Genomic DNA, 22,858 nt, shown 5'->3' with positions numbered 1-22,858 from the left:
CGGCTGCGGATTGACTGTGACACTGCCCCCTGGTGGTATCGGTGGAGAGCGAGCAGTTCTTCGTCACTCTGACAGAGCAGTCTCTTTAATTTGCACACAGAGTCAGACTTGTTCTGGTTATTCTGGTTGCAAAATCCGATAATAATACATTTTATATATATATAGAGTAAAGCACTTTTCATTTAAAAAATCTCAAAGAAAAATATGCAGTGGCCTTTTACTTTTTCCGCTCGCAGTACATTTCCCTTCATACACCTCAGCAACACAAAGAGGGAGGAGCACATTACACCTGAGCTTCAATCTCATCACTGGCTGCCTGCGAGTCAAAGGATCCACTTCAAAATCTCCCTTCTGTTCCAAAAAGCTTTGAATGGTCTCGGGCCTAAACGCCTCTCAGATTTACTTGGAGAATATGAAACATTTAGACCCCTGAGGTCCTCAGGAAAAAGTTTACCATGTGTTTCAGAGTCGGAAGAAACAAGATGATGCATTAAATAATACATTTTACATCCTTTAATTTCTATTCCATGCCTTTCTTAATCACTTAATTTTAATGTATTTCCTTCACTTCCTTGTAAAACACTGAGTTGTCTTGTGTCTGAAAGGTCCGACGGCCATAAAATCCCGTTGCCTCCATATAGTACTCCACAAGATATTGATAGACTCACTGGAAACTCCTGGACTGTGCAAATTCACCGTCGAACAGACCTGCTCTCAAGAACAATCTACATAAATCTCCACCAGTGTCAAAGCAGGAGAGTAAAGTCCACAGTTCACTGGTGTGCAGGAGTGTGTCGGTCCATGCCTGTCTGCGTGTGCTGCAGAGTTTCGACTGCGAAATGTCTTAGATGTCCTTTGAAGTATCAGACAGGCCCACATCAGCTCGCCGGTTCCACTTCATGGCCCATGAGTGTGTGGACATCAGCAACTTCTGTGCCACATTGACTTGTGTGTGTGTGTGTGTGTGTGTGTGCTTTTTCTCATGCGTGACTGGACACCCCACTGCGTCTCAATTCTTCCCATTGTCTTGGTTTCTACCTGTCTGTCTGGAAGACGCACAAGACGCCTCGACTATGTCTGATAAAACCGACTCTGGACAGTCTGCTGAAGAACAAAGTCGAAAAAGTTACACCCCCCCCCCCCAGTGTGTCACGCAGTCAAATCCACACTCAATCGAATATGTTTTGGCAGCCTGTAATCAGTCCGTCTTTCCTCCGCCATCGCAGCGCCTCGGACGACTCACAACAATATAGACTTTACCCGGGCCACGGCAATTTCCCCCGAGCTGTAATTTTAGTTTACCTGAACTTCGCACCAGAAAATAAGCAAATGTACAGCAGTTAAAGATAACAATCAGAGCAGGATACGATTTGGATTCCCTCCTCTTTGTTCGGCTCGTCTTCCACAATAAGTCCCTGCTTTGCAGATGCCAGTGTTTATGTCTGTGATGTTTGAGGCTTTGCATTTCAGAAGCAATAAACTCACTTGCTATTCTTCGGAAATGCAGCATGATGCAGAAGGTGTCGGTCATTCTATTTTTTTATAATTCATGTCATTGCATCAGGCAACAATTGAACAAAGTCAACTGCATCCCTGATGTATAAGTGACCAGTTCGGTTTTATGAAGTCATTCAGAGCGATCGAGCTGGAGTTGATATTTTTTTTGTATTATGTAGAATATTTCCACAATACTTTGTCGGCGATACAAGTCAAGACACTGGACTCACTGGATCGCAGCGCCGTGGTGTTGACCTCGATCTCGCTGGTGGGCTGGTACGGCTGGAAGGCCGAGGCCGAGCTCACCTCGCCGGCGAAGGGCTCGGGACTCTGCGTGCCGGTGGAGCTGGCGCTGGTGCCGTCGCCGCCATTGTGAGGGTCCTGCTCTTCATAAACCGCAACCAGCTGGCGAGGGAAAGAAAAAGGGTCAGTGTTGTGTTAGAGGATAAAGGGATGGCAACAGATTTGAAGGAAAGGTGGGTCTGTATGGGGAGTAGGCATCCGTCAGTGTTCAGTAATTAAAAAAGTGTTTGTGTTCATGTATAAAAGCAATGTATGGACACTTATCAGTATTTAGTTTAATAAAAACATAGTTCTGAGTCATATGTGGCAGAAGTCCTCAAACGGGGGGGGGGGAATATCTAATAGTCTGTATGATTTTTGACATGCATAGTGTTGTATATTTGTATATAGGTGACTTAGAAAAATGTGTCGCTTTAAAACATTTTTCTTTTATATGCACAGTTTAGTATGTTGCATCTTTTTTTTAAATTTATTTTTCAACTTTTTTTTTCTCTTTGTACCAATATGTTCTCGTTTCATATGGACCTGTGTCTGCAATAAAGATTATATATATAAAATGACAATATTCAGTCCCAGGAGAGCCACCATTGTTATTGTCCATCGACTCATGCGGTTCAGCGGTTCACATGCATAGTAGCAGGGTTTTTCAAATGTGTTTTCGTTGGCTCTAAATGAATAATAAAATGAACATGTTTCGTTCTCCCTTGAAAACGTCATGGAAACGGGGCCTTAATGCATCATGTGTTTTTTTTTTCCTTTCCCCCCCCTAAAACCCTGAACATGTGCATGGCAGGCTCTGGAAGTGAATCAACTGTGATTCATCAATGCATGACATGAGTTTATATTTAGGCATTTTGCAGGAAAATGCATGAAGACCACAGATCCAGACAGATCTTCTCCCCTCTGTCTGATCTTGTAACATCTGCAGTCATGCAGTTTTGGGGGGGGGGGGGGGGGGGCGGCGCTGCTCCACGTTGCCCACTTGGGCTGCGTTCCCAACAAAGGTGATGCGCTGCCAGATAGAAATCTCCCCCCGTAGCATCCCATAATGATCTGACTCCGACACGCACAAAGCTCATTGCTACGGCACAACCTGCCCACGTAGTGAGGCAGAGCGACAGGAATCCGGATTAAGGGAGGAAGCATCACACTCATCCGTCAGAGGAATACTGAGAACGAGCTCAGACCAAGACAGGAGTCATGTGAGCCCCCCCCCAAACCCCCCCCCCCGCCGTTCTGGTGTTGACACGCACGCACAAAGACTCAGAGACCCCGGAAAACGCTGTACAAACCGTAATTGCAGAGCGGAGGTATAACACTGCCAAGTGGCTTTTCAATGCCAGCATAACCTGTTACTAAAGCTCGCGCGAGAAGATTAACCCCGTATCCCATCCAGACGGCGCAATCACACGGCAACAGCGTGACGCACGCCTCGCGACGCGGAACAATGGCGTGTGTATGACAGACTCCAAAGGAGCGCCTTCCTGAGCCTTTGTGCTACCTGCAAATCTGTGTAATGGAAAGCCATGAGTGCGCGGAGAGCAACCAACAAAGAGAGCATTAGTTCATGTTGGGAGCAAAACAGCTTTAGTGTATCCCACATCGTATTTGTTTGAGGGTTAAAAATAGCACGAGTGGGTTGGGGTTTTTTTTTTTTTTTCCTACCCCCCCCCGCCCCTCCACGTACGCGCTGTTTTCCATCACCTCGACGTAGCCGAATCTGCATATAAACGAGTTTAGAAGCCCCTGCTCTCCTTTTTGATTCGATTCATATGCAGAGGGAACGGCGCTTTAACTGTGTACGTGTTTTGCAGATGGCAAACACGTAAATCTATGTCTTTTCTGCGAGTGTGCCCGTGTGGTTTACTGTTGCCGTAATTCATGGCGACGTCTCTCACGCTGGCTTCACACAATTAAACCATGCCGTGGTTGTTGTTGTTTTTTTTGTTTTTTTACCCCCCCCTCCCCCTCCCGTTCCTTTCACTAAGATGTCTGCTCGCATCCCAACATCTTCTCTGAGACGTTCTCTATCACCCGAGGCTTCACCCAATTCGCTTTAATCACATTCCAATCCCTTCTCCAAATTACGTTCCTCAGGTCGTTAAGAGTTTATGGCAAATTTGCTCAGTGCAAGAGAGGCAATCGGAGAGGTCTACGAAATGAGGAGGCATGGCCTGCGAGTGGAGGCAATATCCTGCAGCTTTGCTTAGTGGAAACCAGAAATTCAAATACACTTGGCTTTGCATTTGCCCCGTGAATGTGGCAAACAGGCAAAATGAGGAGAAATATGGTCAAAACTCGACACATAATTTGACTTATTGTAACTCCAAATAGGTCACAATCCTGGTAATATTGATTTTAAAACTGATTCAATACTGTTCTGCCACTCTCCATCACCTACAAACCTGGAGACCTGCTCATGACGACACCGTGGACTGAAGGAGGATTCCAGAAGGATTTGTTGTTTTGTTATACCAGTCCACCACTATTTATAATATACAGCATATGAACTCATCCTGGGACCATCTGAACAAAGGTGACAATTACCGTATCAGTGAGTTTGTTCAGAGTAACTTGTAATCTGCGGTAATCATGGCGGCAATGCTGCTTTGCGTTTCTGGAACAAGCCTGACCGGGAGTGTAACACTCCATCGGACATAGATCTGTGGTTTCTAGTGATCCCATTGGAATAGTTTCACACAAAAGTTTCACATTATGTTGGTGTATATTGACACGGACCTTTGGACTGGACGTCTACGATGCAAGTCGGTTTTCTGCTGCGTGTGTTTTGATCTGCCTTCTGGCGACTCTGAATGCTTTCAGAGTCCAGAGAAGTCAACATCATGTGAAAGACGACGTGAACAAGGTGTGTTTTCCTCACTGGAAGTATCAATCAGTGGTCATAAATGGATGGGCCGGGCAATAATATTTAGTAGGCTGTGGTGTTTATGAGAAATTATGTTCAATTGATACTAATTAGCCCAAAGTGTGCCAAGAAAATCTCCCACACATTTTACAGCAGCAGTGGCATGAAGCGGGATGGATCCAAGCTTTCATGTCTGGGCCAAGTTCTGACTCTTATATCTGAATGTAGCGGCGGAAATGGAGATTGGAGACCTTCAACGTTTGTCCAAATCGTCGTCGAGTTTTGGTCTTCTGGTCCCAGAACGCTGCCGCTCAGTGGATGTGTTCTCGTTTTAGGGACATTCTCTCTAAACCCTCAAGACGCTTGTGTGTGAAAATCCCAGCACGCCAGAGATCACAGGGGGGGGGGGGGATTTAAGCTGTCTTTGCTCTGAGGTTGCCTAAATTAGATTTGTTGAATGAAACCATAACAGCCGCCTCTCTTTTCACCCCAACTTTAGCTTATCTCCACTGGCTAAATATGGAAATGCATTGCGTTCACATGAGAGAAAAATACAATCTCTTTTATGGAAATAAGCCGAGAATATGAAATTTGCAGAGAGTTAACAAATTGACAAAACTATTGCTTGAATAAATAAATACATTTAGTGAAACGGACAAAAAAAAAAAAAAATTAATGACTTTATTTAGTTCATTTAGAAATGATTAATTTTCTCATTGAGTTTAAGAAACTGCCCCAAAAATGTTTCATCCATACACTTTTAATTAAACTCAAAGTTGCTCAAGTCTGGAACTGTGGCAGGAAACCAGAATATTTGTAAAAAAAAACAAAAAACAAAAACAAATTCTCCACCAAGGAAAACCCAAAGTAGGAGTAATGATTGTCTCAGTGAGCGTCGACTATGACAGACACAGTGGGGAAAATAGGTTTTGTTTAACTTTTCTACCTAATAACAAATATATAATTTGCTTCAGTGAGCGGCAGAATCTTAGATTAATAAAGATTCCAGAAAATTATTAGATAGTTTATTGTATGATGCAAGTATTTGATATAGTAGCAAAGGAGAACTTAATATTTGGGACAGAAACTTGTGTTGATTTGAATTTTACTGATTTTTTTTTTTTTTAAAGCTGCATATTAATCCATTTCCTGTTGCTTCTCTGTGGTTGTTTGACTTTTTTTCTGTTTCAAATGGTTTAAAAAAAAAAAGTTGTGGATCATCATTTCTGTGTTGGCGATGATGATGATGAGGATGACGATGATGGGAGGAACTGGAGGCGGCAGTGAAGCTCTTTCCCCCAGACATATTTTCACTGGCCCGGTGTGTGCGTGAGCCAGCGAGTCATTAGCGACAAAGTAATCAGGCCTCTCATTCATATGTTGCTGCGAGTATTTAACGGCCCGACAAGCCGTCTGCCTGCCAGCTGCCCATTTAGAGAAGTGGCGAGCGGTGTTGTTGGTGTCGCCGCGAAGTGTGATTCATTTTTAAGCACGATCCAAATCCCTTTAATTAGGTCCACTTCGCCAGGCCTCGCGTCCTTTCACCAGGCTCTCCACCGGCACTCTGTTTGGTGTGTGACGACACGGAGCTAAACTCGTTCACACGTCCTCCGTTTCATCATCAAATGGGCCTGCATTTATCCTGCATCCAATATTTATGGGGTCCTCAGAGTGCTGCCTCCCCCACAAGTCCCCTCAAAGACATGAAAAGTTGCCTCATTTCAGCGATCTGGCAGGGTGAGGGGTGGGGGGGTGTCGATGTTAAGTTTCGGGCAGAAACATCAATCTACTGTTTGTCATCCAGCTCATAAAGCCAAAGAGAAAATGGAACGATCGGCCGGTTTCCAAAGGAGGAGACGCGTCTTTGGATTTGAGCCGCGTCTGTTATTGATCTATTCACCTAAAGTCAGGTTCAATTAATCCCCCTCCCCCAACATTTCTCAACAAAAAGTGATGTATTCATGAGTTTCATTTTAAATTCATTTCAGAAACTCTTTAAACTCTTATCAGAAAGACAGATGGAAATGCAACGGGCTTTTGGGTTGTGGAGTAATTTCATCATTTTTAAATCAAGTCTTCTGCACTGATGCATATCTGATCAGTGCCAGCCTCTCTCGGTTTGGGAATGAAGGGGTTGTTGCTTTACAGTGCCGTGTATTGGAAACAGCCTGCAGACCTCGCTGGTTCAAATCCCAGTGTCAATAACTCACCACTGTGGGTCCTTGAGCAACTGCTCAGATTGGGTTTTGGTGTATAACTTGTGATAAATCCATTATGTATATCATTTGATCAATTGTTGTGAGACCAGAAAGCAGCAGCTGAGACGCATCAGTAATGTGAGCCTATTGGGTAGCAGAGCTCATCATGAATGTTCTGACTTGTAGTAAACAAAGAGAGAATGAGGTAGTATGAGGGCTTTTCCAGACATCTACAGGTGTACGTATGTATTTACTGAAGCTGAAGATATAAATCATATTCAACAAAAACAAAAAAACAAATCAAAAACTGATGTAAAGCAGAACAGTAGCTTATAAAAATATCCATATATCTATCAACAAATTGTTAGTTTTCTTATTAAAATAGTCTGATATTCGACCATGGATATTAAAATCCATGGTCGAATATCAGACTGGGGTCCTCTTTACATAACGTTTCAAGTGAAGATGCATAGTTTTTGTACTTTTGCTTCAGAGAAGTTTTGCATTTACACGGCAATGTGCAAAAAATGCAAAGGTTTTTATTTTCGCTTGAATATGTCATGCAAACGGGGCCTAAATCTTCATTTTAAATACGGGCAACTGAGGTTTAAATCTAATTTTAAGGAAAAAACAGCATCCGATGTAAAAAGTAGAGTACTATGATGTAAATGGTAATGAGGAATCTGACAAAAAGACACTACAGTTAATTCCAAGGGGCAATATTATGCAAGATACATTTTCTAATGGTTTTCCACCAGAAATAATCGTCCCTATACCTGGAATGATGCTCCAGAAGTGAATAAAGTCTGTTCTCCTGCTCCCTGGCTTGTTTCAGTTTTTAAAAAGTGTGTTGCTCCAACCAGCCAATCAGAAATCAAACGCTATATAGTGCCATCTGGCACCACAAGTGGAAGTACTTCCTCCTCTTCCCAAGATGGGCATGTGTGGGCGGAGGCAGTCCAGCTCACACAGACACAGCAGATTCTGAATGCAGCTCCTAGGATCCAACATTCAAATGGAGGGAAATTAAAGAAAAGCTGGATTTGGGGCAATAAAATTGTAACACAACGCTTTTGGGCCAACGAGACCATGTGAAAGTGTTGAAAAGCTGGATAATATGACTCGGAGAAAGCACCACTACCATACTTAATTTTTCAAAACCCAAATAGTGAGGTCAGAATTCTTAATTTGCAGGTTCCTGCTCAGGAGCTAATATCACAGCATCATCTTTTGAGTCACTGAAGGGAAACCAAAGAAGATGAGAAAATCAGTTTGGATCAGCTCTCGTACTCCATGACTGGATAAAGAGGGAAACTGCATGGATAAACACAATAACACACAACGGCGAAGACATGACATGCAGGTACTTTAAGACCTAAGTTGGTGACTTTCTTTTATATCAACCGTTCAATACACATGCTCTGACGCGTCACATTTCAAATAACTTGGTCACATTTTTTCTATCAGGTTGAAGCTTCAACACTAAAAAAAAGAAAATACGATTATTTCCAGAAATGCCAGCTTGGCTCGTAAACATGAAGATGGAAGGGGTTGGGTAAAAAGCCCAAACATTTCATGTTCGAGTCACATGATTATCATCAGAGCACATCTGCAGACAGTGTTGGGAGCCGGAGCTGCCAGACTGTGGATGAAACGGCATCCTCTCTGCTCTCTCTCTCTCTCTCTCTCGCTCTCTCTCTCCGTCCGAAGGAGAACAGGCCACGCTTGGCCGGAGGGAAATCTGACGCAACTCTTGCTGCGGACGGTACAGCGTCGGAGTGGCGGCGCGCCGAGAGCCATCACAGAACGCTTTCCCTCAATGTGGGAATTGGTCACAGCCACTTTAGAACTGAGACGATTTCACGTTTCATTTTCCTATTTTCTTAACTTTCACACTTCCCCCCGTGGCTGCTGCACTGCCGCTTGTTGGGTTGTTTTTCAAAAAGTTTTTCAAAAAAGAGAAAAGTTTGGGGGAATTTTATTTATTTTTTTCTTTCAAGCGGAGCGCAGACAGGAGCAGCATGGCTAATTGTCAAGTGGCGTGACAGCCGAGGCTGAGGATTCAGAGCAGATAGGGAGGGAGGGAGGCAAGAGAAAGGGATTTTTCTTTTTTTCTTTTTTTTTAATAAGACGCAGCAACCTACAGTAAGAAAAACACACACATATCAAAGCTAAAAGGTGGGGGAAGAGAAGGAGAGAATGAAAGCAGAGAGAAGGAGAGCACATTGCAGGATGCAAGTTGAAGAAATGTTCCAGTTTCCAGTTTCGGGATAAACTCTGGAGCGATTTGAAAAACCTATTTAGCTCCTACTTGCTTCAGTTGAGAGAAGCGAGGAGAAGAAGAGGACTGACTGAGACTCATTTCATGGACCTCTCTCTCTCTCTCTCTCTCTCTCTCTCTCTCCCTCTCTCAAGCAGGGAGCTACAACGCTGCTGCCTTAAGCCCCTGGAGCAAGGCTGACACTCATCCACTCCCAGCCGGTTCCACCAACTGTCACAGCGGCTGCCAATCAAGCGCTATCTACCTGGAAGCCCGAGGGCTGCTGGAGAGAGGCGAGAGCAGGGGACGGTGAGAGATGATGAAGGGGTGAGACATGGCAGAGGGCGGGGGAGAAGGAGTGAGGGAGTGAGAGAGAGAGGAGAAAGAGAGCACACCTTCTCAGCATCCCTGCGGTGTGTGCGTTGTGGTGATTCACAATTCCCACATCTATACGGGAGACGAGGCAACTAAAAATAAAAAAAAATGAATATCAGCTTTTGCCTTTTCATGTCGGCCTCCTTTGATCTTCTGAATTCTGTCAGCAAAGTGGAGACGGCGGAGGGAGCCGAGGAGGTGTTTTGACAACTTCACTCCGTCTCTTCTCTTAAAACTCTGACCGCAAACACCAAACTCTACCCTCTGCCCTTAAAAAAACTAAACAAAACTCTGATCTGACAAAAAGAAAACAGTCCAACACATTCAGATGCGAGACAACAGAGTTCATTAGCAGTCACAGGAAGTGGCCGGAGGTGCTGACGGAGGCTTGTAATACCTGCACTGTGTTGTCCTGACGCTAATCCCTTTCTGTCAAAGCCGCTCGGTTTTTTTTTTTCTTCTTTTTCACAGCAGAGCGAAAGTAATGGGCGACATGAGTCAGCCCCCTGGAAGCCCGTCCCGCTCAATCCACACCTTCAATTACAGACGGAACACATCCAAAAGTCCGCCCGCGTCGTCCTGCCGAGAATATTTATTGCTGCACGAGGAGTCCCCGCTTGAAAGGCAGGATTAGTTTGTCATTCCCCCAGAAAGTTTTTGTCCTTTTTACCTCCCAAAAGCTGCGGTTCGTCGTCCAAAATATAGCAAAACTTGGACTGAAATGCCTTCCAACTATGTTGAAAATATATACATCTTATACAAACAGCAGCTCCCATTTTTCCCTTATACATGATACGCATGTGCAATATCACTGATGTGGTTTCTGTTAATACCACTAATGTGAGGGTAACCTGAAGGAAATGTGGTAATAGCAGAGCATTATCTTTTACATAAGACTAAAATTTAAGTCATTCTTACTCTTAATGCTCCAGATATGATTGTTTTCACCAGTCACACATACAATGTCAGTATTACTATTAGTTTTCAGTATTTCTGCTGTTTCCTTGTAAACAAACATTGTTTTGAAAACGGTGCTGTGTAAATGCAGAACTTTCCTGAAACAAGCGTAAAAAAAATGATGCATTTTCACTTGAAACGTGATAAATGGGGCCGTAGTTACAGAAGTATTCATATTATGGTTTCAATCTACATGTCATGTTATTTTCATGACTACTATTAAATCCTTCAGGGAAATTCATCTGGATAACATGTTTAAAATGGAAAGTAAAAGCTGAGGTATAGCTGGAGAGTGTCCCAAAAGTATGGTTGATTTTAATTGAAGCTATACGGGAAGTTGTAGTAATGTTATTGTGAAGTTGACTAAAATAAAATGAGAGAAAATTAATTTTAATTCAGCCCCATGTGTTCTCGATGTTCTTCTGATGCATAAATTAGTCAAAGTTTCCCCGAGCAAATAGACAACATTTCAGATAGTTTGAATAGAAAAAAGGGAAAAATAACTCTGCTGCAATTTCTCACGCAGGTTTCAGGTTATTTCAGTCTTAAACCAGTAAATGTGATCCTGGCTGTGCGGTATTTGAGCGTACTTCCACGTAAATAACTGTCTCGGCTACAAAAATCCCTGGCAGAGACACACATTCCCGCACAGTGAGAGCAGGTCTCGTCTCCCGCCACCGTCATTTGTCATCATTTTATTACACGGTCATCCAGGGGCGCAAAGTTATTGCAGGTACAGTAGTGGAAGCCACTTACTCCACCAGGAGCTCCAAGGACTCCAAACTTGTTGAGTGATGGCACCGAGTCGCCATCTCTCATCCACACACAAACCCCATCTATCCTTCCTTCTGTCCATCCATCCGTTCGCCCCCCCCCTCCGTCAGGATCAGCCAGTCATGGAGCGTCCTCCACTCCCCCATCAATCAGGTCCAAGTTTGGCTACAGCTCAGTTGTTATTTCCCTTAATGCAGCCATCGATAAAAAAAATAAATAAATAAAAAAAAGGACGTGACCTTTACTTTTAACTTCTACGTCACACCGGACGGAGCTTGAAAGTTGCAGTTTTCAATATTTCATCGCCTGCACTGGTCTACCGCTCCTCACACGGTGTAAAGTCGAGGAGACAAAGTGCTTAGTGCTTGTATTTTTTTTTTTTTTTTTTCCTTGTTCATTAAGGGGCCATCAAATATTCAGAGAGCGGGTCCGGGGCGCGCTCGGCCCTCCCTGCCATCGCCAGCATTCTAAATAACGCTCCGACGGCACCCCGCGGCGCTTCTCCCGAAACGTCTGCATATTTCAGCTGCTGTCACGCCGGCTTGACGCCGGGGGAAGAAACGCCCTGGATGTTCGCCGAGGCAGAGGCCCGCGAGGATGACACAACAGCCGACGCGAAAGATTGCTGCGGCATCGGAGAACCCACCCTCCAGATCCAAGAAAGAATTGAGGCGCGAGGTGGAGGTGGCGGGTGTTTACATGCGTGGGAGCGAGAGCGATGACGAGCTCAAAGAAATATAATCCGCAAACAAGCGGACGTAAGGCCTGAGATTTTTTTTTTTTTTGCTTCACGCTACCGTTCTTGCTTTAAAAAAAAAAAAAAAAACACAAAGTCATCAGTTCTTTTTGAAAAGGAAAGCTGGAAAGGTAAGATTCATCGCCACACGAGGAGAGGGAAAAGAAAACACAATGTCGGGAAGGTGGGGGTGGGGGGGGGTTACAGTGGACGACGAGGCAGTGAGAAAATATACAGAGCAAGCAAAGTTGAACCAGATTAGAGACTCATCCCTTTCAAATCCACCCGGCTAAGTTCTCGTCCCTGCCTTTGAAGTTTTCCTCCTGCGTTCGGGGAAATGAATTCACACATATTAGGGCGCCCTACCTACGCAGTGCTGACAGAAGGGAAAATTCCTACAAGCGCCCCCGATGCTTCTCCCCGCCATGTATATTAATACCTTCTAACCTCTGGTCGTACGCGCAAGTCCGACCCTGGGAAATAAATAGGACTTTCTTCACCGAGGTGCACAAAAGGGATGCGTGAATGAGGGAGGAGAGGGAGCCGTCGAGGGGGAAAATGATGACATGCCGGTGGAAGCAATTAGGGTGGGTGTCCGTAAGAAAGCAAGAGACGCGATAAGCATCTTTGCGACCTCCACGGCCTGAATCACCATCAATTACCTGGCGCTAATTAACACCGAGCAGACGCATGAAATAATGCCGAACTAATCTTGTTCCATCGGCCTGTCGACGTTTTTAAACGTGATCATATTAATTATCCTTTTTTTTTTTTCTCTACCCCCCCTATTCATTTCACGGAGAGGTTTTCAATTTTAGGAGGTTCTTTTTCAATTCACTGGAGACGGACCGCATCTTTCACTAATTCTCTCTTCAACAGTTCTCCTGCCATTTGCAGTTTTTTTTTTTTTTGGTAAATTGCTTCATGTAAACTGTGGATACACTCAACATTCACTTTTAAAAGACAATAAAAAAAAAAAAACACTTCTACATTCCCGCTAGAAACCACTCAACTGGACCATTCTAATCTGCACATAGAGCACACAGTGAGCCATTAATAGGACTTGACGAAGAACAATTTACTCAACAGAGTTTTAGGTGTCCATTTACACGGCGCTTGGAGCCACTGAAAACACAACTTTCGGAAAATGGCTCCTAAAGTGGAACTTTTTGAAGACTCCTCTAACTCCTGTCTCGATATATGGATTATTTAGCTGCAAAGAGAATAAAATGTTTTGTTTTGACAATGTACATTTGCATTTCCATTAGTCTGCATTGAGTTTTATTTTGAAAAGGCATCACTTCCATATGTGGTTCTTTCCAGCTTATTTCTGTAACTTAAAACTGGTCAGTGGTGCAAAAAAAAGGTTGTGGTCCACTGATTTAACTATTCAAATAACTAATCACATCCACCCCCAGCAGGCAGTTGAAATCCATACCATTGTAAAAATATATATATACACCATCACCAAAGCTACTATTCTGACATATCGTAGCTTTGCTTTCAGATCCATATTCCATTCATGAAATTAAAAAAATAGCTACAAATGATTATTTAATTTAGTCTTGACATCAGGAATATTAAGAAAAGACTGAATTGTGGAAATGGCAATTGATTTCATATTTAAATTATATGATTTCAGTGACTTGAGTTTGGCTGCAAAACTACATGGCTTTCATTGAAAAAGTTTTCAGTTACAATACAATCGTTAATAGTTAAATCCATCCAAACAACCAAAAGTCAGCATTTGCAGGGTTTTTAGAGAAGGCAAAAGAAAAAAAAGCAGGAATGGGCCGTTTCAATAGCTGTCTGACCGCAAAGAAAACCCAGGCTGCACTCAAAAAGGCCTTTGCAGTCAAATAATGTGTTTATGGTGTCCTCTATTGATTTCCATGCCACTCTATATATTCATTTTGCTGCCTAAACAAACCTCAACACCCTCAAACCGGTCTTAAAGAAATCGAATCAATACTATGAACCTACCTGCTCTCGCAGTCTTCATCCTGCACGCCCCCGCCAAACTGCACGCCCAATCTAATAACGCCTTTCCTCCCCAACCCCCGATTCTCATGCAAAACAAACGGCCAGACGGTCTGTCGAGGGGCCACACTCACAAATACACACTCCCGGGGCACGCCTAACCCCCCCCAGACTCCGGACGCGCTCAAACTGCAGATCGCAGAGCACAAGAAGTCACAGTCTGAGTATTAGTATTCCTCTCCCAAAGCGACAGCATTAGAAAAACCCATATTCCAACAGTGCCTTTCAGAGGCAAGTGCCCTTCAATCTTTCATTGGTTATGCACAAAGCTGGGAGAGAGTAATTAAAAACTCCACATCCAGGGACCTCTGCACAGAGAGAGCGAGCACGAGGGCCAGAAGAAGAAGAAGAAGAAGAAGAAGAAGAAAAAAGGGATCGCTTCAAACGTTTCAGGCCTCACTGGTGGGACGAGATGGAAGGAGTGAGTGAGTGAGAGAAAGTGGAGTGCAGCAGACGGAGAGCGAGCGACGCATCCTTGACAAGGCCACTGTGAGACTACAGTCGCGGCGGATCGAAATCAAGCGTTTCACGCCTTTAACAAGGCCAGAGCCAAACATCGCGCAGAAAAATGTATCCTTGCGGACTGTCATGTCATACATGTGTACGCTAATTGCTAAAGCATTGTCTCGCGGTGTTGCGAGGAGGTCTTTGTGTTCCGCGGTCCGACGACGCCCACAGAGCTCGCTCTCACGCCGATGATCCGTGGTAACCCGCCGAGGAAACATCCGGGTTCAAGGGGGGGCAACGGCAGCTTCAAAGTGGGATTTCTACCTGCAAAATATATATATTTTTTTTCTTTTCTTTTCATGTGTTCTGCCAGAAAGCTGCATACGATGAGCTCCGCTCTCAACAAGGAATCCAGGAGGATCAACAGAGAAAGACGGGAGTCTCCTCAACAATCCTCGTCAGTCTCTCAAATTTCTCAACAAATGCGGCGACTCCGACAACCGTTTAACAAAGGGAGTCGAGATTCATCTCTTCGGCTTTGAAGCCCAAATAGGTTTTGCCAAATCTGGGACCCGGTGGCCCCTCTTGGGTGGGCTCCGCCGTGTCACCTGGGATGGCCCCCGGGTGAAGCTGCCTCACAAGCCCCGGGGCCATGGACCCACAACAGAGGCTGCGTGTGGGTACCGACTGCCTCGCATGCGAGCAGAGGCACTTTGAAATAATGTAAAACAGACTTCAAAACAAATGATTTTGGCGCAGCCAACTGTCGGGAGCTGACTCCGAATACATTACGTGCATAATGTAGTGACTGCGTGGCTGCCGGAGCGCCGAGCTCTCAGTTCAAACGCCACGAAAAGGACGAACGAGCAAGGAATTTGTTTGGGAAGAAAAAGAATGGACAAAGCTCACCAAGGATCCGTTTACGCGACGTTTCAAGCGAAAACACACGGTTCTTTGCGTTATCGTTTCAGAAAGGTTTTGCATTTCCATGGTAACATTTTCAAAACGATGTCCGTTTCCACAGAAACTGCAGAAAGGCTAAAAATGATGCAGTTAGCAAGTTTTTTGATTGATTGAAAAGTTTATTTCAGACAAAATAAAATGAAAATAAAAATACAGAGCAAAGTAAAGCAAAAAATAACTAAATAAATAAGCACCCAACATATCAGAAAAGCAGTAGAATAGCAGTATGATACATGCTGTTGGTTGTTTTATAATAAAATTAATGACTGGGACCGAAGCCAAGCTGGAGGCCGCCACATTCGTTATTGTCCATGCCAATAGTAATATCAGTGGATTCGACCACCGTTTGATCAAATTTGCAAGAAATCCAGTTTCACCTAAAAATGTTGCATAAATAGGGCCTGGATCTCACATTACAGAAGTAGTAATTAATTAAATTATGATATCAGGTCACTAAATAATGAGTGTTGAGCACACCCAAATAAAATAGTCTGTGACACATTTGCTAGAAATCTTCTGTAGTTTCAGAGGAGCCTTTAAACCAAGTCTGTGAAATTAGTCCAAATGATGGCATCAGGCTGGTTTCTGTGTATTTCTAATTCAAAACAGGCCTGAGCTCTGAACCGGGTGCGTGCAGACTGGAAGATGTGGGCATTTAGCAGAGGTCTGACCAGCGACGGTGGCCTTCCCCGAAATGAGGGCTGCGTTTCCGGCTCGACCCAGTCTCTCGACGGACACTTTGCTCGCCACTTGGCAACTCCGACTCGATCAAAACAAACCCCGCTTCCTTTAATGTGCCGTTCATTTGTGGAAGTATGACTGCCGGGGTGTGCACCAAACAAAGCTGACCGACACCCCTTGAGGAGGGCGAGTCTCCATCCACTTCCAAAATAAATCCACTGACGTACGACTGAGGCGTGGAGCAAACAGGGGATACTATGGTGAGATGGTATGATCCAAACCTTGTGTTTTGCAGCTAATCTCCACAGCACAGGCGTTTCTGCCACCGCTTTCAATCCTTGTTTGCGTTTCACAAGAGCTCCACTGAGTGAAGGCAGCCAAGCACGCAGAATTATTATGGACGTTATGAAGGATCCGTCAAATATTCGCTACATCAGAGCAGAAAATGGACAACTTGTAATATTCTGGATTAAAAAATGGTTTTCTGTCAATCTGGATATTAGGCTTTTAACTTTTGCGAGTATAGAAATACTGATATTCACACAACATTGCAATATCAAAATTAGATTATTACGAATTGGCCGCCAAAACATTGCATCGATTTTTCGATTCACAGCTGAAGACATCTCTCAAGTTTCATCTATTTTTTGACAGATGTGATAAAACTGGCTTAATTGGACTTTCTGACTGGATGTAAAAGTAAAAAAAAATTGCATATTTGACAGAAAGTGAAGAAAAATGCATATGTGTAGTGATGAATTCTTAAAATCCCAAGATATAAAACAAATATTTGTAATTAACTACGATTACAATAACAAATCATCTCATTTGTACTGACACACGTATTATAATGACTTTTTGGGGGCATTTTAACACTTCTCGCAAACAATATCTCAATTACTGTGGCAAAGAAGATATTAAATGTACTGTTTACAAAGAAATATCAATAAGCCAATGAGTTCAGAGCTCATCAAAACTCCATTCAAAATTGAGCCCCGAGGCTTGATTAAAAGGTTTTATTTAATGTATGATAAAGAGCGATTGATTATTGGGAAAAGACACATCACTGTAATCATACATGAATCACAACACCCTCATCAGATTCAACGCCTCCACTCGTTCGGGGATGTTTCAAGACACGAGAGTAAAATCCTGACAGGATAAGGGAGGCAGAGTGTTCCTCCTCCACATGCTGCTCCAGTGCATTTCCCTTTCAGAGTTCCATCGACAAACACAAGCAGATGCAGGCCAGAGGGAAACAGACACGCGGGACACCTCCGGTCCTTATTACACACACGGGTAGTCTGGTCACCATGTCCCTACCTGTCTTCCGGGCTGAGCGGCTTGTCAGTGTTGTGCTACTGAGCCGGCCGGCGTGTCAGTCAGTGTGTCAGGCGCCCGGCTTGACCGCTAATCAGTCGGTAAATACATCAGCCGGTCAGCTGACGCCTAAGCCAACAGTTCTTTAAGTCTATCAGGTGGTGTATTGTCTGGTGTCACTCGTGAGCTGTGAACAACAGGAAAGAAAAAAAAAAAAAAAAAGAAGAAGAAAAAGGCTGCAGAACTAAAGAGTGACCCAGTCACCCAGTCAGCCGGCAAAGAGGTGGCCAAGTGGAGCTAAACGCCCCACTGCTGGCACTGAATGGAACAGAGATGGAGCCAACACCCAGAACACACACACACACACACAAAAATACACACACACACAAACAAAAACCAGCCAGTGGGGACGGCACTATCATTATCGGCCATCTGCAGGCCTGAGTGGCCTTCGCCTGGAGCAGAGAGCGAGGAGGAGGGAGGTGAGGCAGAGCGAGGAGGAGGAGAGGAAAGATGCTCATCCTCATGTGGGTATTTGTACCGGGACGGAGTGTGAGATACCCCCCCCTTAAAAAAACCCAAAGAAAATACAAATAAAGACATTGCTTTGTGCACCCAGACCTGACTGCTAGAAGATTACGTGACCAATGTGTTTGATTTAACTACATTTTGAGTTAAATTGTATCTTTTTTTGTGTTTTCGTTTCAGAATAGTTTTAAGTTTATATAGTCATGTTGTCTCTGTTTACACGGAAACGGCAGAGGCAATGTCGTTTTCATGTTGGGCCACTAATGGATCTTGCTTGTTTTTGCAATAAAACCACACACACATGCATGCAGAAAACAATACGTTATAAAAATAAACAATGGGAGAACACGGACATTCGTATAAACAGACGACCAAGTTGTATTGTTATTCGGGAGCCTGTCAACTATAAAACTACAGGAGAATATGGACTGGGAGTGTTGACATGATGGAGGAGACTTTGTTCTCAAGGCGCCTCCAAATTTCTCTGACGAAACTTGAAGGCAGAGTTGAAGAGGAGGAGGACTGAAGACTTGGTTTTAAAGATAATCAAACGATAGCTGAATGCTCCGCTCTGCTCTTCACTGGTGTCGAAGAGCAGAAGTCTACTAATTCTGCTCTAATTTAATACTGCGGGGGGAAGTGTGTTTGCGATGCACTGCCCCCTGCAGTTTAGGAGTGGGAACCACGTGCAGTACAGCTATTATTGTCCATCCACTGAGCATGTGTGGAACAGCTAATTATTATGGCCTAGCTGCACATGTGCAGTCGTCGCCTTTCAGAAAAGTTGCATTGTCACTTTTTCTACTGAGTCGGAGCGTTTTTTGAAAAAGTTCCACGGCTCCGACCAACGTCGTCGTGTAAACCGACACCGGAAACGCAACAGGAGTTTGTCGTTTTCGCTTGTAAATGAGTCCTCGGATCATTGTTCAACGTTGAATTCGACACCCTGACAAACTCAACACCTTTGCTTACATACGAGGTGTGCGCTGACTTTTAAATAGAGGTGTTAATTCAATTCCATGTAATTCTCAGAACCAGGCCTGAAGCGACATCTCACTCAACCAGTGTCACCGGCAGTGTATTTATTAGCAAAAAGGACTCGACGTGTGCAGAAACTTGCCGCGTGGCCCGCGGAAGGCAAGACGACGCTCTCTGAACAATAACGACGGCAGCCAGGGAGAAAGAAAAAAAAAAAAAAAAAAACTCAGCACAAAAGCTTCAGAGTGAATAACAAGGACGGAGGCTGCTGCGCGCCTCTGCTGCCTCTTCCTCTCCCTGCTGCGTCTTTGGCTGCAGCCGGGCGCCTGGCTTCACAGAGCCCAGAGAGGAGAGTGTACGATGCAGTCAACTCTTGATGTCAAAAGACGAACAGGAGGCGCTTGGAATTGCGAGAAGACGAGGAAGACAGGTGGAAGGACAGATGATCAGACACGCAGCTGATATCTGTGTGTGATCGTTGCACAGGTTAGTGTTTGTCAAAAAAAAAAAAAAGACAGTTTTTCACCTTTACAAAATACTGATAGATTCAACACTGACAGGATAAAAGAAGGATGAATGGGTTGTAGTTTGTTTGACCCCCTCAACCAACAACAATGCAGTCAGTCCCACAGCTGCTCAGAGGTTTATTAGGAGACAGAACTGAGCTCAGGTCCAGTGCTGAGCTGGAATCTCTGCTTTTCAGCTGCAGGTTTGGTGTCTTTGCAAGGCAGCTTGTGCCCTCTAGTGCATATCACACTCTAAGTACCTGATGAGGAACTCCACTCTCTCCTCTCTCCCATCACTTCAGCATGGGACAAATAAAAAGGTCAAAAACCCGATGCAGACAGGTTTTCACCAGGAAACAAACACAGTTTAAACAAATTGAGAGTAACCAACTTCCTTTATAACATTGATGACAAAAAAAAGGATTTTATCAAGAATCAAAAGCTGAAGTTTAATCTCACTTCTCTTGATGAAAACAGGAGAGATTTTCTTTTTTTTTTTTTACATTGCATGTTTTTGTTTTTTTTCTATGTCAGATCAACCAAAGCCTCAAGATTTTTGCACAACTGTGGATTAGAGTCACTTTGATCAGAGTCAGAATGGTGAATTGAGCCCATTATAGTTGGGGCTGGGACAATAGTTAACACTGGGGACCAAATATATTAATGTAATTGAAAAGGGCATTGTCCACTTTGTACAAATTCAGAAGCCTCTTGTCTTTTCACACCGTTAAGAAGAAACCGGTTACAACTACAACACATTTTCCCTTAAAATGACTTTCTTTCTTTCTAAGATTTCTACCGATTTATTCTCTCAGAGATGCACCGCTGTCTCTCCATGTAGCAGTCTGTATTCTCCGCCGATCTGAGTGAACCGTCATTCTGAGGAGGAATCGATCACAGCTGGATTTGTTACTAGTAATCTCCGAGTTAAAATGATGGACTGAAGTGAACGCAGCCAGGAAAGAGACTCGAGGACAGAGTGCGACCCCACCCTGTGCATAAAAGCGAGGTTACACGATGGCGGTGTGGGGGGGGGGGGGTGCTCGTCTGGGGAGCGCCGCTGAACTCCCGTAACCTCAATTATTCAGCATTAGGCCCCGCTATTGATTTCCTGTTGGATCGACTTACCGAGTCCCGAGAGTTGGGACAGTGACATGCTATAGCCTTCCCTGGGAGGGATCTTTAAGACGGGATGGATGGATGGGAGTCTGTTAGGAAGACAAAAGAGATACGGATCCACGAGAGGAGAGGAGGCTGTAATTAAAGATAGCCCTTATCAAGGCGGTGATAGATGAAGATGTCACAGCTCGCGGGGTAGTTAGTTAGCAGGAGGTGAGGGGGACTGGTTGGTTTTTGCCCGACGACCTTGGGGTGTGACAGTGCGTGGAGGGCAGAGGGTTCCCATGGCTGGCTGCAGGGAAAAACAATATTTGCGCTTGAAAGGAAAACCTCGTGGCGGCAGGAAATGCGGGGGAAGACTGATTGTTTGAGGATATGGGGAGTTATTGCTTAGTGGCGAGGTTATGGGGGAGTTTGTCGTTTTCTCACCGGTGCCCACGCGATCCAAGAAAAGAAAAAAAAAAAAAAAACAGAAAAGCAAAACAAGGATTCCATGTCGGCCTCGAGATTTCTCACACTTGACGGAGCCGTCAGCTGTGAGAAAAAGCTACATGCTGACAAGGCAAGAAAACAACAGAACTGTCACGGTGACACAAGACGAAAAACGGCGCTCTCTTCAACCGTCTGGGTCTCGATCAGGTCAAACGCAGCTGCCGCTCCTTCTTCTTCCTCTTCTCCTGCACCGGGCTGCACGGTCAGGTGTGGGTCCGATTCCAAACGAAACAGATGGCCAGAGTTGCCTTTCTGCAGTTTTATCCTTGGCCCAACCTTGAGACGCTGTGCTGGGCGTAGCGGAGCGCTGATCTGGGCTGAGCCGGGTCGGTCGCCAAATCAAGGTGAGGGGAATTCAAGGAGTTTGTGGTGGGGTGGGGTGGGGTGGAGTGGTGGTGGGTGGGGGGGTCACTCATCTCAGTATCGCTGCAATCACTGTGATCATATGTTAGTGTTTAAAAGCCGGTGGGGGGGGGGGGGGGGGGGGGGTTAGGGTTAGGTTATAGGAGACTGGAGACAAAGAGAATAGAATCACTTATTGTAGGAACAGAATGTACATTTATCTATAAATATAATATCCATCTCCTCTACACTGTCCATTGGCTGTCAGAAGGTGATTGACTAATGTACATATGTACGATATGCTCCAATCATCTCAATCAACCTGCAGGAGGAGGTTAGCGGGTGAAACGAAGGACCCGTTTACATTCAAGTGAAAATGCACAACTTCCGTTTGGGGCTCCGCTTATAAGACAACGGTGCTCTGAGCCACTGGAAACGCAACTTTTTGAAAACGTGCTCCAACTACATCTCCATGTCAATAGTAGAAATGCTGCGACTGCACATGCTCAGTAGATGGACCAAAACCACAATGCGACCTCCACAGTGGCATGACTATCGTACATTAAGACTTGTTGGTTTTTATAGTCAAGAATCCTCCGTATTAGCAATATAACTTCATCACATGTCCATGTACTCGCCATTGTTAATGTTGACAGTGTATCGTTTTCAGCAAGTGCGTGCACTTCCATTACAAAAAACAAACAGGGACCTCGAGTGGCCCTCCAGGAAAACTAGTTTTCAGAGGTTCTTCCATTTCAGCTCGATTTTTTTTTTTCTGAAAAGCAAATTCAATACACTCTCACTTGACATGCTGTTGTGTCAATGTTGCCTGATACTCACACTTCAAACATCTTCACAGAAACACCCCAGAGCCGCCGCTGCCTTCTCTTCACTGTGAAGTCGACGCTAATCACTGGCCCAACTTCTCAAAATCACTTGGTGACACAATACGAACACAAAAACTCGATTTGAAGTTGCTTGTGTTTTCCAGGAGGTTATTGTAGCCTTTAGTGGTTTGGAGTGGGAGTGAAGGGGTGAATGGGGTAACACTGGCCTCTTGGCAGCGAGCGGCTAGCTGTTGGCGATCCACCTCCAAATTGACGCCTAATTGGCAGCATTGGCGACAAGTCCCAGCTGTAGGGCAGACCTCCGCGCCTGTTTACTGCCGCCTCTTCAATGCAAATTTAAAACAGCCCCCGAACTGTCTCCAGACACACACACACACACACACACACACACACGTCTGTGTACCTACCTGAATGTCACACCCACAGTATGCCTGAGTGCTACTGATGTTCATGTGCTTGTGTGTGTGTGTGTGGGTGCCCCGGGGCTTGTTCCGACCTCGGTTCACACCTGTCAAAAATTTGCTCTGCAGTTCCTGTTTAATATTTTGGCAACACAGATCAGTCTCGAATTTATTGCTGGTAAACTGTTCCCGTCAGCAGCTCGGTTCAGACGGCTTCATGATTACAA

At 44.5% G+C, this 22,858-nt stretch overlaps 1 protein-coding gene across 1 annotated transcript in view; it reads right to left on the bottom strand.

Annotated features, from left to right (window-relative positions):
- The window catches only part of LOC308144074 (partitioning defective 3 homolog), a gene marked incomplete at its 5' end in the record, with an annotated part of 381,275 nt that overhangs the window by 262,651 nt on the left and 95,766 nt on the right, over positions 1 to 22,858 (bottom strand). The window contains one exon of the mRNA XM_080515105.1: positions 1,728 to 1,902. Coding sequence (XP_080371231.1) covers positions 1,728 to 1,902 — 175 coding nt within the window. The remainder of the gene's footprint in view (positions 1 to 1,727; positions 1,903 to 22,858) is intronic.

The sequence above is a fragment of the Blennius ocellaris genome (assembly GCF_963422515.1).
Source record: "Blennius ocellaris genome assembly, chromosome: 19".
Lineage (NCBI taxonomy): Eukaryota > Metazoa > Chordata > Actinopteri > Blenniiformes > Blenniidae > Blennius > Blennius ocellaris.
This window is presented reverse-complemented; position numbering and strand designations above follow the sequence as displayed.